At 42.4% G+C, this 15,859-nt stretch overlaps 3 protein-coding genes across 5 annotated transcripts in view; 2 read left to right on the plus strand and 1 right to left on the minus strand.

The window, feature by feature from the left end:
* TMEM43 (transmembrane protein 43) overlaps positions 1 to 910 on the plus strand; it is an 18,507-nt gene extending 17,597 nt beyond the window's left edge. The window contains exon 13 of the mRNA XM_032994888.2: positions 825 to 910. The gene's annotated coding sequence lies outside the window, so the exon portion shown is untranslated. The remainder of the gene's footprint in view (positions 1 to 824) is intronic.
* The window catches only part of XPC (XPC complex subunit, DNA damage recognition and repair factor), a 12,831-nt gene extending 1,859 nt beyond the window's left edge, over positions 1 to 10,972 (minus strand). Inside the window, exons 1-15 of one of the 3 annotated variants that reach the window (XM_042799318.1) lie at positions 10,787 to 10,972; positions 9,883 to 10,079; positions 8,897 to 9,024; positions 7,935 to 8,058; positions 6,899 to 6,983; positions 6,233 to 6,390; positions 5,901 to 6,021; positions 4,437 to 4,526; positions 3,075 to 4,010; positions 2,447 to 2,607; positions 2,106 to 2,187; positions 1,759 to 1,893; positions 1,091 to 1,260; positions 782 to 875; positions 143 to 232 (exon numbers count right to left, since the gene is read on the minus strand). In XM_042799318.1, coding sequence (XP_042655252.1) covers positions 143 to 232; positions 782 to 875; positions 1,091 to 1,260; positions 1,759 to 1,893; positions 2,106 to 2,187; positions 2,447 to 2,607; positions 3,075 to 4,010; positions 4,437 to 4,526; positions 5,901 to 6,021; positions 6,233 to 6,390; positions 6,899 to 6,983; positions 7,935 to 8,058; positions 8,897 to 9,024; positions 9,883 to 10,079; positions 10,787 to 10,882 — 2,667 coding nt within the window. In that variant the 5' untranslated portion in view covers positions 10,883 to 10,972. Of the gene's footprint in view, positions 1 to 142; positions 233 to 781; positions 908 to 1,090; positions 1,261 to 1,758; positions 1,894 to 2,105; positions 2,188 to 2,446; positions 2,608 to 3,074; positions 4,011 to 4,436; positions 4,527 to 5,900; positions 6,022 to 6,232; positions 6,391 to 6,898; positions 6,984 to 7,934; positions 8,059 to 8,896; positions 9,025 to 9,882; positions 10,080 to 10,779 lie in introns of those variants that run through there. The other 2 variants (XM_032994887.2, XM_042799319.1) reach the window with 2 other exon arrangements.
* On the plus strand, positions 10,966 to 13,887 carry LSM3 (LSM3 homolog, U6 small nuclear RNA and mRNA degradation associated). The gene is made up of 4 exons (XM_042799321.1): positions 10,966 to 11,054; positions 11,748 to 11,858; positions 13,049 to 13,144; positions 13,473 to 13,887. Exons 1-4 carry the CDS (start codon positions 11,034 to 11,036, stop codon positions 13,551 to 13,553), a joined length of 309 nt encoding a protein of 102 aa, XP_042655255.1. The 5' UTR covers positions 10,966 to 11,033; the 3' UTR covers positions 13,554 to 13,887.
* Positions 13,888 to 15,859: the final 1,972 nt, after the last annotated feature.

Raw genomic sequence — 15,859 nt, forward strand, 5'->3', positions numbered from 1 at the left:
GGAAAGAAGATTTTTGAGCAACTGCACTCTGGAAGCTCTACTCTCTACAGCTGGAAACATAACACATTGGAAAGACTGGAAAAAAGTCTTGGTAGAAAAATATCACCATAAAAAGGAAATCACTAATAGAGAATCAGAATACCTTGATGGAGTAGCGTTGCTTCAGTCTCTCTCTGATGAGAAGTCCTTTTGTCAGCAGCTTCCAATTCCCCAGAGCTCTTTTCTCGCGCTTCTGTATGGGATTATTATTGAAAAGAGGAAAATTTACTATTGTAACTTTCAATATATTTATGCCCACAGAAAATGGAAGTTTGAAGATTTTAAACTGCTATCGAAAAGACTCATGCCAACTTAAATGTGTCACATTAAAAGACTACAGGCCACTAGGATTCTTAAGAGTAAAATGTATTGGTGTCCAATTACCTGCTAAATATATGAATTACTGTCACTCTCTAATGTGCACCCTGACTGTAAATTACACCAGAACCACCTCCAAAACTTTAACTTCACACGTGTATTCCTCACTTTTGTTTCCCAGTAGCTGTGGAAAACTATTCCAGAGTATGCACCACTTCAGACACTGATACACACTTGTACTGCATCCCGCTGCAGTGCAGACAGCAAGCCAAAATGGGGCATCTGGGGGATGCAACTAGTCCCTCACGGTCCCAGAGCCCTGTGTCCGTTGCTTACATAGCCTGCCCTTGTTTGACCGTCCATAGTTTCAATGAAATTTACTTAATAAACGTAACAATAAGAAAGCTGCAAAAATAATTCTCACCTCCTTCTCCTTCTTCTCTATTTCTGCTTGTTCATTCTCCCAGGCAGCAACGAGGATCTCTTTATACTCCTCACAGACAACGTAGCCATCGGTACTAGGAAGGAGAACACAATCCTCTGTCAGCTACTAGAAGAAAAAAGAAAGGGAGCAAATGCCTGCTGACCCGGTCAAACCAAAAGCTACTGAATATTGACAGAACTGTCTCATAGGATCTAAGTGTGTAACTCGTCACAGGTACTCCTTAACACAGGGTATGCAACTTCTGCCAGACATCAAAATCTGTCAGCTGCAACAAACACCTTTACGTACACTGGGTGTGAGTAGCCGCCATGAAAATCAAATCCAGTGATGGCTTGAGCACAGTCGATGTCCAACTTCCGTGCCACTCTATTCAGATTTGGGAGTCTCAGCTGCACACAGCCAACAGGTAACATGGATGGCAAGAAGAGATAGACGTTTCCATATTCATTCCGAGGAACCTGTTATTGCAAAATTAAAGAGAAACGGTGACACTCCTGCTCTCTGCAGAGGTGAAAATCCCTGCTGTAACCAAGGGACTCTCCCTTCTGACCTGCTACATTCCACTCCAGTATTTGATTAATATTCACATGACAAGGCACAAGCCTAGATTTTAGCTGCATGGTTATCTCCTAGTTATGTTCTCTGCCCAGGCAGTGTTACTCAGCCTATAATGCAGAGAATTAGCAAAACAAACATGGGCTAGGAAAATCAGATCAAGTAAATCATAAAGATAGCAGTCTGCACTGCTAGCATTCATTACTTGTAATCAGGAAAGAAAGGCCTCAGTGAAGTTTTGACCATTTCCTTCTGGGTACAGTTATGTTTGAACTCTTCATCCTGAATCCAGATGTTACTGACTGATCTCACCTCTGAAACATGCAACTTCTGGTAAAATAAAGCCCACAGCTCCATACAAAACACTTCCTTTAACACCAGCCCTCTGCCTTCCTTGCTACCTTTCCATCCACTGCTATAGGTGGCTGATACTCCTCTGTCTGCCAGCGACCAAACAGTGCCAGGTCCTCTTTGTCCTGGTTTGCAGGCTCTGCAAGGCGTGCCTTCCTCGCCTGGTTGGAAAATCCTTTCACCATCTGTGCAAATACAATGACCAAGCCTGTAACACCACCACAAGAAGCTGCCAGTGATTTCAGACCTTCCTAGGACATCAAAGGAGGAGGGTCTGGGAGAAAAGAAATGCCTATTCCCCAGCTTCAGTATCCATTGCTTAGAAATGTGTATTGGGTTTGCATGGCAAGATTTTGGTAGCAGATGTGTTTCACAGGAAGAAGTCAAACCCTCTTACCTTGTAAGGCACTTCTCCAATCCTCACCACACGAGCTTGCTTCAGCCAAGTGTCCTTGGAGTGCAGTGTGTGTACACAGTCTCTAAAAAGGCCATAAGGAAGCAACCATAAGAGTTCTGAAGTATCTCCACAGGAGACTTCCAAACTGTTAATCACACGTCAGGAATGGTAAAAAAGCTGTATCTAAATGATACGCAAATGCTGTCTGAGCAGCTAAATGCCTCACCCCGTCCATGCACGTGGCCTGAAACCAGTGCTGATATCATCATGGTTTTCACACAAATTAGCCCTTAAATTTGTTACAAAGATCAGTCACACATGACAACATGTGCACAACTCACCTGGAGTAGACAGCCTCTCCCCTGCAGTACCCCAGGACAGCAGCTGACTCCGGATAGATCGCCTGGTATTTCAACAGGTGCCTCTTCAGTGCATAAAGAGGGTGGTTTTTGTACTCTCCAATTGCTGTTGGTAGAGGTTGATCTTGAAGCTTAACTTGAAACTGTAGGAATTGTACAAGGAAGAGTGATTTCCCAACTCTCCTGCACTAGCCTTTGTAAGAAAATGATCATAGTATGGATCAAAGGAAAAAAACAACAGAAACTTAATCAGATGAGCCAACAGACCAAAGCATTCTTGTTGCAAATAGCTACTTAGATGTGTACCCAGATCTATGTATTTTAAAGACTCCAAGAAGGGTAATGCTAAACTGTACAGAAACCACATTAGGAAGTTTCCAGCATAGGCTGTCAGTACTTTTGCTACAGAAATTTCTCTGAACACTCTCTATTTGATAGTATTTTAATCTATCATTGTCTATTCCTTTTAAAACATGCTCAATATGAACTTTTCAAGCTCAAATACAAACTTCCTTCCTCATGGAAAGATTCTTAATGACTTTTGTCTCAATGAGAATCCAAGAACTGGACTCCTGGCACTAAATGTCCTGAATAACCTACTGCCATTTACCTCATTTTCCTCCTTCTTGTCTCTTTCCACATAGGGGCTTTTATATGGCTGCAGCGTGTCTTCCCACCACACAGGGTCCACACGGCTCTTCCTTGTTGCAGTCATCCACACTGGGTCGTATCTTTGAGTCACATCCCTGACACTCCCATCATTGTCAAATCCCACAATGTAGGAAAGTGGCTTTGTGGCATACGTGAAGCACAGCTGGGACTGGCCAATGTTGCCATGAACACAGTCTACACACACCCACTTGTCCTCATGTTCAAGGAAAACCTCCAGCCACTGGTCTGTGCCCAACGCTTTCCTCTTCTCTTGCTGTCCATCATCCTCATCACTAGAAATTATTTTGTTTCTCTTTCTCTGTGCCTGAGGAAAGGCTGGAGCTGTACTTTTTGCTGGCCTACGCTCAGCTCCACATGAATTTTTGGACAGCCTCAAATCCAAAGTCTCAGTTTTTGGGCTTTTTATAGCTGTTACTTTTGACTTCTGGGAGCCCAGTGACCTCTTCTGCCTTTTAGAGACAGTTTCAAAATCCTCATCAGAGACATCAATCTCCTCCTCTGAAACCTCAAAGTCTGAAACACTGCCCTCATCGCTTCCACTCTCTTCTTTGTAACACACTTTGGAGGCCACTTGTCTTCGACGATCATTCTTGGGCCTGACTGGCACATCTTTTTCCGCTAAGCTGCTCTCCTCATTACTAGATGCCTTTTGTTCCTGGCTGCCTGTAGTCAACTTTGACTTGTGTGTCCTTTTGGTCTGAGCAGTTTTGGGTTTCTTTGGCTCCTTGTTGTCTTCGTCACTCTCCAAGGATTTCTCATCCTGCTTGGCTTTTTTGCAGGGGCATTTTTTTGCCACAGCTTTGGGTGTCGTGGTAGAGCTCTCCTGCCCCTCAGAGGTCCTGCTGAGAGACTGCCTCTTGGGTGAGCTTTTTCCCTGCAAAGAAACAGGCTAGGTCACTTTTATCACCTTGGCTAAGAATATGTTGAAAAACTACTGAAGTTGGCACGAGGTGCACACAGACCAAAGGTTGGCAGGCATGGTCAATCTGCATGTCTCAGGGACTTGAAAACTTCAGGCAAATGGCTGAAGAGAAGCGTACTCAAGAAGCAAGTGTTTCCTGTCTAAGTTTTAAAGAAATTTAAAACCACTGAAGCATAAGAAGTCTTTGCTGAAACACACAAAATTGGTGGGTTTTTAAAGGACAAACCTAAAAATTAAGGGTCTTCTGCACTGTAGACAGAACACTGTCATCACCCTGGTTCATACGGTGATTCACTTCATGCTGCAACAACCAGCTTTTCAATCCTACTCTCTAAACTAGTGACCTATTCCTTATTCCACATGCCCTACAAAAACTACCTTTGCTCTTGTCTCCTTCAGAGGAATTGGCTGAAAAGACAGCACAAGGCGACACAGCAGCTGTAATGCTCGCAGGATAATTAAAAATATCTGCAAAAGAGAAAATAAAGCATGTTTAATCTTTTTTCAATGTATGTAAAAAGAAACTTCTTAAAACTTTTTTACAATCTGGGTTCTGTCACAAATCATCTTCTTTCTTACCCTTTGCCCAGTGACACAGATGTGTAGGTAGCCCAGCTGCTATAGCATTAAAGCACCACACAGTCTTCTCTGGCTCTGATTTATGTTACTACTGTGATAGGGGTACTGCTGTTAATTCACAGGTGAGGAACCAATTCCTAAAGAGGCTAAATGACCCATACTGCCAGAGCAGATGGTATAAGTCACCCAAATCCTATCTACCCTACCAGTCTCTCATTCTTGAGGAAAACTGAGTAAGATGACTCTAAATCCTGCCTCCCAAAGGTGGCCAAAGCCAACCGCATACCATGAAATGAACCCAGGAGAAACACCAGCCACTCAGAGAAATGTCATTAGTCACAACTGAGTGGCTAACAGCTGTGACTTGGCAACTGCCTTCCTGCATGCGACTCAGCTGAAGCTGCCTAAGCAGCAAGGCTTGCTTTGTCTTTTCCTCCTGTCTCAGGAAGTGACATCTCTGCATTTCCACAGCAAGGTTGCAAAGCCACAACTGCTTCCTGTTTTGCAGCAAGGAAGCTGCAACGTTCCACTCTATCAGCAACAGGGCAGATCTGCAAGCCATGCACCCGCAAAGGAGCAGCTCGGTTTTGCTCTTTCAAATATCCCCTGTCAATTTGATCTCCTGCGTTTCCTCCTCCCTTGGTTGTTTTAGCAAAACCTCTGTGTGACTTGAAGCAACTGACTCCACTTCTTCCCTTAATCAAATTCCACCACAAAATGACTGTAGACTTAAAGTCGTATTGAAGCCTTGGCCTTGTGCTGCTCTAAATCAAAGCTCAATTTCTTTGGCCTTCAGTGGTGATTCATTGTAACAAACTATCAACCTTCAACTCAAAGATCTGTGAAGAGTTTCTCTGGTTGCAAGTAAGCCCAAGAATTTCTTCACTCAAATTAGTATTTCAGAATAAATTTATTAGGCTGGTTTTCTCTGATACACTGCTAAAGCAGTATAAAGAAGCCAAAGCATACTTAGGAACAAGTAGCTCTATACACTATACGTAAAGCCACCCATATCAGAACGTGGAACACAGTGACATCAAACAGAACTAGACACTCAAGTTAGGCACAGTTCAACCTGAATAATTTAATCACAGAAGGACTCCAGATAAAACCACAACAAAAAGCCACGGAATCACCTAAGTTGCCAATTTGTTTTCTCTAAACCCATCCCTCAGACACCACTTTGCATACGACCTGACAGCACTACAGCACTGATCTAACATCCAAACTCAGCAACAACCCCTGCACTTCCCGGTCACTTACATGAACCAATTCTTCATCATCTCGTGCAGCATAGATGGCAAAGCGCCTCTCCAAGGTTGACTGAAGGGGCTCTCCTGTTTCAGTGGAAAGCTCATCATTGACTATGAAGGTTCCAACAAACCTGAAATATGAGACACCTACTTATTGTCTAATGTTTGTGACTGTATTCTTACACTTCACAGTTCATCCTTCCCTTCAGTAAAAAGGATGGACACTCACTCTTGAATTTAAAATCAGAAAAATCACTGAAAATTGATAATTCCATTTACCCCTCTCCCTGAACCCTGGCTCTACAATCTATGTGATAGCATGATTAGCAGAGAGAGTTTTACCATTTCACCAAGTTGGAAAGGTAGAGAAGGTCCACTTGGCCTGCAGGCACTTTTGTGAAGTGGGTAGGGATGATGGATAAACCAATGGCATGAAGATCTGGCTGGCTGCAGATCCTGTTCCTATAGAAACCATTTGCTAATAAACACAAGAGGTGAACCTGAGAGAAAAAAGTTTCTATAGTGAGTTCACAACAGATTTTCTTTGCTGGAGCTATTGTCCATGGTATAGACAAGACAGGTTTTGCTGCTCCTTTTAACAAAGGCAGGTAACAGTGAAGCCTCCCACGCATATGCAGGGTGGACACAGGGCTGTCTTCACATTAACATCAGAAGACAACAAAGCCTTGAAGTCTCTGTCAGTGTCTCCTACTCTGTATGACTGACACTTTAACACCAAAAGAACGAGCAGGTAAACATTCAAATGAGGTATATACACCCTACTCACATTTGGTTTGATTTCAAATTTTACTAAAGCAGTCACTGAAGTTTCTAACTTACAGTTTAGAAGTCTAATGAGCATTTGTCAGGACTACAGCCTTTTCATTTTTTCACTTCTAGCCATGGCCCCAAATTATTTGATGAAAATTAGTTTCTTCTTCATTACGAATCAGGACAGACATTCTTATGCTCAATTTTTTCTCTGCCAGGTTTCTCTGTGACCAATACCTTATGTGTGTCCTCACGAACCTCCTTGCTGAAACGTTTCATCATTCTCCGAAGATACATCTCAAACTCAGCTTTCCTTTTTTCTCTGCACAGGAAGAAATGGATGTTGTGGGTTTTCGATGGACCTGCCTTTCTAGATTCCTAAACTGGATCAGTTCACAAAGAGAAGCCATTCCAGAGAATCTTTTGTGCACACTTAACAAAAATTTAGATACTGGCTATATGAATAGGCATGCAGGCTGCATATGATTAATACACTGTGAACTTCATGCACCCGACTACTAAGAGCTTGGATACATTCAGATGACCTAAATTCTACCTAACTTTATGTGCCTACCTTTTTGTACTAGACAGCTTTGGACAGCCGCATACCAAACTTAAAATTCACTCTCTGAATTGTTTGACTTTTAGATTACTGCTAGCATTACATTCAGATTCCTGGAAAAATGGTTTTCTCTTCACTGATGAAGTCTTTTATCTTAGAGGCAACAAGTATTCTGGTTGCTTTGTTATGAAGGGCTGGCCTGGGACAGTGCCCACCCTGTAACAGCATGAGGTATCATCAGGCCTCCAGCCACCACACACAGAAAGCCTTCCTTGGTATAATGCTCCCAGATGCTGAGGGCATTCATTTGGCCCACCTACTCACACCTCAGGCATGGGCACACAGAGGCATCCACCTGAGCTCTTAAAATATTTACAGTATAACAATGCCGTTCGCCCACAGCTCTCCTTAAAGAGAGCTACTAGTGCCCCTGGTTTGGAAATGTAGATATTAAAGCACAACAAAGTCACATGCTTGATTTACAAGGAAGCTGAAAAACCTCCCTTCCCACCAACTTCCGGTGAAGATTTCTGGTAAAATCATCAGTGTGTAAACTGTTCTCCATCCCATGACCTCACATCACTCCAACTCAACAGTCTGCACAAAGTGGGGATTTCCACGTACAACAGAACAAGTCAGTGACTTGCTCAAGACTGAGAATGTTTTTAACTTCATCCTTTAACAGCTCTCCACTAACTTCCCTGTTCTTACCTCCTCTCTCTTTTCTTCATCTGCTCTGGGGTTTCAATCTCTATCTCGACAGGATTGCTTGGCAGTACCACTGCTGGAAGAACAGCAGCTTCTTCTAACTTATCTGTGCCAGGTTCCTGGAGTTCTGGAAAAATAAAATATTACTAAATGAGAAATAAACATGGAAAAGATGCCCCAGAGAGGTCTGACAATGGGATAAGAACCTACCAATTCTTTCTAAAATGTTCAAACAACCTACAAACAGAACTTTCCCAGTAATTACCAGCCCCTGGATCTTCTGTAACACTGTGCATGCTCAGTTATTTCAAATAACTGTGGGACACCAGTCACCTGCTGTTGAGGAATCAGCTCATCACAGTCTAATGATAAGCCACTGCCACAGAGAAACACAGTCAGGAGAAAAGGTGAATGAATCAGATGTGACTTGAAAGGTACTGGTACAGTAGCAAAGAAAAAAAATAACAGCTGTTAACTTTAGAAGGCATAAATCTATAGCAGCAAAATAGGAAGATTATGATCATCATGATTCTTATCACAGTTTGCTGACAGCCACCTAATCATATGGCTCAGTTGGTTTAATCTCCACTCTCCTTTACCAGGAAGTCGCAGTTTTGAATCTTCAAATTGACTCATTCTTATCTGCTCAATACTGATTAACACAAACAGCTGATAAAGTGCTCTGGGCATGGTAACATAATTTTAACATAAGCCAGCAAATAGTCAAATGCAAGGCACCACCATCAGGTCAGTAGTTATCTGGCTTTTTTTCTACTTTGGAACCATTCTAAAAGCATTGTGAGATATGAGCTTTTAAAGATACAGATATGCACATGGAGCATACTTTAGGTATAGAGTATATACTTTTATACCAAATGACAAATGGTTCAAAAATCAAATGACAACTAAAAAAATTGTGTGTAAGAATATTTACTCCTTAAAATGAATAAACATGTAATTGTTACCATCCACATCCTCCCATTCATCTTCACTTTCATCATCATCATCGTCAGTATTGTCTTCATCCATCTCTTTTTTAACAGGAGATTCGCTCTTCAATTTAATCTCCTTCTGAAGGGGCTTCAGTGAATCACTGTTAAAATTATCAAAATGGCTTTAGCATCAGGAAATGTAGGTGCTTATTTATTTAAGAAAAATAGAGAGCATACTAAGAATAAGGAAGTAAATGAAGCATGACCTCTGCATCAGTAACAACACATTGACTGCAAACTGTCTCTGCCATAAATTACTACAGGCTCAATGTAGCCAAATTTTTTCAGTTCAAACTTAGTTTCTGATTCTGCAAGGATGTTTAGGAAGGAATATGCCCGAACCTACAAAAGGCCCCATCCTTTACAACAGCTTGTACAAATGAGCACACAGAGAAATGGCTCACTGAACCATTTGTTCTTACTGAACCTTCAAAGTGTACTGAAATTGGAACTGTTTCTGTTTCACCATGCTAATACCCAAGGCTCTGGCTGGCGAAATGAGACCAATCAGTTTAATTTCTTTTAATTCGTTTGTTATAGCAATCTACACAGGCAGACCATGCTGATATTATATCTGGATTCCAAAAACACCAGAGAATTATATATTTAAAGATTTTTGCTAATTTTAAACACAAATCTCAGGCCAACACTTCTATTCATGCTGGATTCCATAACGCCTCCCTAGTCCCATGTAAAAACTATAACAAATGAAATAAAATTCTATATTTAAACCATTGAATTTGAAAAGGCTCACGTATTTCCTTCCCATACAGACTATCTTCCTCAGGACTGACTCTGCAAAGAGTAAGATGGTACTTCTGTTCACCTGTGTGACACAAACGTACTAAATTGGACTGACAGCCTAAATAAACCGCTCATATGCACAAATGCAGCATCGGGCTCTAAACAAATAACATTAAGAAAAAGCTCCTATAAACTTGAATGATAAGTAAACTTACCTGCACGTTTCCTCTTTGTTAAGACTCCCTTTATTTCTAGTAATTTTTTTATTTTCTTTTATTAGTGATTTTGCTTTTTGTTTTGAAAGCTTATTTGCTGACTTGGAAACTCCGGTATCACAACCTTCTTCCTTCTCTGTAGCAGAAGCTTTTGAGTTATTCTTCTTTATACTGGGCTTTTTCTCTTCAAAATCATCTGCATGGGACAGTAGAAAGATATGTTAAAGGATGAAGTTTCATCTCCATGGCAATCAGAAACAATACCTCCACAGACATCATTAGAGCCAGCTACAGAAGAAAGTGAGCGGTCACAATGATGAGCATGTCATTGTTTATGAATAAATCGGTAGGAATTGAACAATGAGACCTGTTTAAGGAAAATACTCATAATAATGTAATGCACAGAAAGGACATAGAGATTCCTATAGTCCTACCAATGGGGTCAGTTGAAATACAAGTATTGTACTTGCTACTCAGGAGAAATTATTATTTTGTGAAGCTGTTCTGGAGAACTTTTACCCGAGCACCAGCCCGGGACACGGACCCGCATGTCATAGCTGCCGCGGCTGAAGCGAGACAAACCCTCACCGGGTCTTCCAGGGGCTGATTTTCGGCCTTTGTCAGGGCTTCCAGCGAGCGTGGGGGGCCCATTTCACACACAGATTTAACCCCCCGATCTCGGTGTGCCAATCGTCCCGCCCTCTGGCACTGTGGAGAAGGTACCCGCGCCTCCAGCCTGAGGGAACGGCCCTTTCCCTCCCGGGGACTGCCGCGGCCCAGCGCCCCCGCTGCTCTCCGACCCCGCCGAAACACCCGCGGCCTGGAGCGGCCCCAAGCCCCGACGATGGCGCAGCGCCCGGCCCGGCCCGCCATGGCCTCCCTCCTTCCCTCACTCACCCTCCTCCTCCTCCTCCGGCAGGCCCCGCCGTGCCCCCAGCCCCCCGGAACGCCTCTTGCTGGCAGCCGCTGGCCGGGGCGATGCTTTGCGCTTCCTGGCCATGGCGCTGCCCGGGCAGCCTGCGGCTGCGGTTGCGGTCCCGGTCCCGGTCCCGGTCCCGGTCCCTGTCCGCCGCCCCCCACCCCGCCCCCGTCGGAGGGGAAGGGGAAGGGCCATAAACTCTCGCGGGAGCGCGCGGGAGGCGGTTTGAAAGATGGCGGATGAGGTGGACCAGGTGAGCGGCTTCTTGCTTCCTCCGGGGCGGGAGGCAGCGGCCGGGCCCGCGCTCTCGCCGTCTCCCGCCTTCCCTCCGCCGCGGAGGGGCGTAAGATGGAGACGGGCTGGGGCTGGGGCTGGGGCTGGGGCTGGGGCTGGGCGCGCTTCCCGACGGAGCCCCCCGCTTGGGCAGCCTCCGGGAGCGGGGAGCGCCTTGTGCGTGTGAAATGAAATTGCCCCACGGCCTGTGACCTGGTGCGTGCTCAGGTTTCTGGCCTCGCCGCTGTGCTGTCCAGCCAGGCCTCGAGGGGAGCGGGGGAGCCGTGTGCCGCCCGGGTGACTGTTGCGTGCTGGCAAAAATGTCAGCGTGCCTTTGGCTTTTCTAGCCTGCGCCCTGGGGTGCTGGGTCACTCAGCGTGTGCTTTTCTGCGGCAGTATGGACAGCGGTTGATGGTAAGGAATATAGTCTACAAGACAGTACGTGTGAGGTGTGATTTGCCGTGAACTAAACTGAAGTCTTGCTCAGGCTGAGGAACATTGGTAGGCTGGCAATACCAACTGCACTTGGGTTCAGCAGGATGTGAAGAAATTATTTGGAATATTTACATCTATGTTCTCACCTGTTTATTTTCCGTGTCTCACAAATACCGAGGAATGGAAAAGTTCACAGGCTTCTTCTGTACAAATAACTTCTTTAATTTTATTTTTTTAGCAACAAACAACAAATACTGTAGAGGAGCCGCTTGATCTCATCAGACTCAGTCTAGATGAAAGAATCTATGTCAAAATGAGGAATGACAGAGAGCTTAGAGGCAGACTACATGTAAGTAAAACTTATGAAACACTGCTGTGCTTATTCATCTAAGCACTGCGTACAACGATCTATTACACAAGCTTACCTGTAATATTCCACTGATTGATTAAAAACACAAGTAATTGTATCTCCTGGTTAAAAGTGTGGAAGTTATTAGAGAAGGTAGGTTAAAGATCATCTTAGTAACAAGGGCTGAACCCTTCCTCTTATTGAATGTATAATGTGATCAGTGGAAAAATCTAATTTGTTCAGTGCTCTATCTGCTATTAAATGCTTCTCTAGAGAGTCAAGAGATATATTTTGTTTTTCTTGTCTCCTGAATGATACCAAACATTTCATTCCGCTGCTTTTGGCTTCTGTTTCTGTGTCTGTGACGTGAGCAATAATGCTGCAGACCTCTTCTTGTGAAGTATGCTGAGGTCTCTTTAAGACTGAATTAAGAATGAGATTATCATTGTCAAACAAGTATCTCTTAAGGCACATCCTATGAGGGTATGATGGAATATGTACTCAGCTGGATTCTCTGTAAATCTCATTTGCCTAAGTGCTTTCTTCTGAGTGGTATGTCTTTTGATGAGACAGATTTTTTTGCTTTCTAGTAAGTCAGTTCCTTTCTGAAATTCTTCCTGAGTACTGTACTATGTTGGGGAGGAGAACCAGTTGCCCCCCATGTTAACTGGGCCTCAACTCCTTTGGGAACACAAAGATGAGGAGAGATCCATGAGGCACACCTGTAGTTTGCAACATGCGTTTGTAACTTTTTTGCAACATGTGCTTATTTTACATTTCTGTAGCATTGTATGAATTACAGCTTTCATATACTTTAAGGTCACCCCTGGCAATCAGTTCCAGGAGGCTGGACTGGCAGCAGGGAATGTGTAGCTGGTTTAATGTTAATGAAGTGTGTCTGTCTCTGAGTTCTTGTATGTGTTCTCACTGAATGCTTTGGAGCTGTTTCCCAGAAGAGCGTTTCAGTAAAAATAAATGTCTTCCCTTGTTTTTTTTTTTAAGATGCAGAGTACTGATTTGTTGATGTTTGTTTGGAATTATAACTGATACTACTTTGTTTTGACATGGTGGCATATTTTGGTCAAAATTGGGCTAAACTAATTATGTCTGAAAGTCTTGCTAAAATTCTCATCTTTATAAGCTCATGTTTGAATTTTGGAAGAAATAATAAACTAACTTCATTCCTACAGGCTTATGATCAGCACTTAAATATGATTTTGGGTGATGTGGAAGAAACTGTAACTACAATAGAGATTGATGAAGAAACCTATGAAGAGATTTATAAAGTAAGGACTTAGTGTATTTATCCCCATAGAAAACTTTTTTTAAAACTAAACTATGCTATATAGTTAAAGTAGTCTATTCCTGACTACTTTTTGAACCAAGATCTAACAGAAGTTTTGGGCAAATTGTTATGAAAGTACAAAGGATATCCACAGACTTGGTGTTAATTGTATTGATCTCTTTAACATGACAGAACGTTGTATGCTTGAGCTTGTATTTGTTGGAGTTGTTTCTGATGTTTTGTTGCAATTGAATTTGGTCGTATGCTTAGCAGATATGTTTTGTAAACTATGATTTTGTAAATGTAAACTTTTCTTTCCTTCTTCATAGTCTACCAAAAGGAATATTCCGATGCTCTTTGTCAGAGGTGACGGCGTTGTGCTTGTAGCTCCCCCGTTGAGGGTTGGTTGAAGCAACCAAGGATTTAACCTTGTTGGAAAGTTTCAGGCTTTTGGACAATGGTTTGTGTTTTGATCATGTGTCTCAAAATTATGTACGTGTTTTTTATAGGATATTTTTGTCTGTTTTTTGGGGGAGGGGAAGAAAGGGGAACCAGTTTGTCTTGCAGAAAGTACCTGTAGTCAATTGAAGCAGTGTAAACCCAACCTGATTTTCTCAGAATTAATGTAACTGCTGTTAATTGACTGTCTTGTCACATCAGTAAAAGAATCCTTCAATTTTTCTTCAGTTTTGGCAATAGCGTTGTCTTAATTTTTTGTTTTAAATAAATTTGGTTTATCTTTCAGATTTGACTTGTCATGTTTTTATGTTGAAGACATTATTCTTAGGTTCTTCTGTAGAGCTAGTGGATATTAAGTTGTAGTATGTAGCCTCACTTTCTGAGAAAACAGTAACTTTTGTGTGTGTTGTGTTACTTTGTGTTCTTACTAATACCTGAGTCTTGCAGATTGATGGTTGGGGGGGCAATACCACAGGAATCTATGGTGCTATAATTTATGTTTTTTCTGTTCAAATTCTTGATGCATATCCTTGTAGCAGGGAAATAGTACATATATGCATCTTCCACTTAAGATATGTAAAGATGATGGGCTTCTTAATGTTTTCAGATGGTTTTGCTGTGGCTTTATTAACAGAGCTCTGGTTTGCAAGGCCATAAAGGGAGGCTGGGGTTGTTGCCTCGCATGCTGTTGAGTTGCCTGCTGCCTGCATTCATTTCTCACTGTAGCTTGTTTCAGTTCTTGAATTCATGAAATTCTGCTGAATTCTTAAGATACTCATTAGTCATCTGCAGTGAAAGTGCACTAGAAACCTGAACAAAGCTCTTCTTAATATATACTTTCTCGGGCCCACACTGCTTGCAATTTATTTTTCTTGTATAAAAAAAAAAGTCACTTATGCTATGAAATGTTTTAATACATATGTTTGGAAGACATATGAGAGATGTAGGTCTACACTGGGACGTTTCCTACAGAGCTCGACTTGTGACTTATCAAGGCTCTTAAGTATGGTCTGTAGGGTTAGCGAAAGCAGTTTGCTGTGGCACTTTCTCCTACAGTTAAAAACCTTCATAACTTATGTCCATAATTTGTGACAGTGGTGAGGAATGCAAGGCCTACCTTGGGAAGCTCCAAGACAGATCCTTCTTGAAGGAATACTAACGTTTTTGGCAGTAGAATATATAAACTCAGAAGCTGAATGTGTACTTCATGCCCTTTGAAATAAGGAAAGCAGGGACTGATAAAAATTGCTCTGACTTCCAGGTGGCATCTTTGCAATCTTCTCTAGCATGAGGACAATAGGATTGATAGCTGAAGCTGATATAATGAAACTATTGCTGAGAATTAAGTGTTAGTAGCAATTATAGTCTTAAGCTTTTAATCACATGGAGACTTGCTACCATATTACTCACACTTTGTTCTAGAAAGGACAGATTGCTTCACTTTAAGATAAATTCTTTTATGTATACCTGTGCATGATGCTGTTTTCATATACAAGTCCCTTGTATGCAAATGGAAGAAGAAATCATCTGTACAACTACTATAACATTATTTGAATGAAGAAAGGGTATGAAGTGGCTTTGTAGTAGACTTCCCTTGCTACACCATCCTTGCTTGAAGTTGGGCTGGACTAGGATAGAAAAGTTTTTTTCATTATTATCTTGTCCATTCCTAGCATGCTGTCTCTGCAAGAGTTAGCTCAGCAAGCATCAACTCCTGTTCCGTGCCTACACAACCCTTGATGTTGGAAGAAAGCTAGCAATACTACAGCTGTTCCTCTTCTGGAAGGGGTACAAGAATGACTGCACTGAGATCCTTTTTAGTCTATTATTTTCTACTACTCTAGGAGGCTGAAATAAATGCTTAGGGGGAGAGAGAATAGGTGAACACAGTGGTAGTCCTCCAGCTCCCAGGGATCTGCACATCTGGGAAGGGAGAGAGTGTTTCACAGAACCTGAGGGATTTTTCTTCCATTAGTTAGCCTACATCCTTTTAGGAGTCTGGTAAGCCACTGGCTATGTATTGTTATTGTATGTCACAGGCTGAGCATGTGTTCTCTGAAGAAATACTTCTGGGTTTGACTTTGTCTGGTTTGGGCTTGGTTTTGAGCTTGCTGCCTGCCACTTTCATGAGTGTGACAGACAAGTTGTCTTGGAGAGAACAGAGTATACATTTACCTTTCCATCTTTTCTACTAATTGTCTGTCAATTTTCTCTTTTACAGATTGCAAAGAGATTTTCTATTTAATAATTTTTGATG

This window comes from Tyto alba, unplaced genomic scaffold (assembly GCF_018691265.1).
Source record: "Tyto alba isolate M040663 unplaced genomic scaffold, T.alba_DEE_v4.0 Super-Scaffold_3, whole genome shotgun sequence".
Taxonomy (NCBI): domain Eukaryota; kingdom Metazoa; phylum Chordata; class Aves; order Strigiformes; family Tytonidae; genus Tyto; species Tyto alba.

Excerpts from the sequence above, each read along its gene's own strand:
- LSM3 (XM_042799321.1), top strand. The coding sequence starts at position 11,034 with ATGGCGGATGAGGTGGACCAG. Across the intron at positions 11,859-13,048 it reads AGCTTAGAGGCAGACTACAT|GCTTATGATCAGCACTTAAA; the intron begins GTAAGTAAAACT and ends TCATTCCTACAG. Across the intron at positions 13,145-13,472 it reads CCTATGAAGAGATTTATAAA|TCTACCAAAAGGAATATTCC; the intron begins GTAAGGACTTAG and ends CCTTCTTCATAG.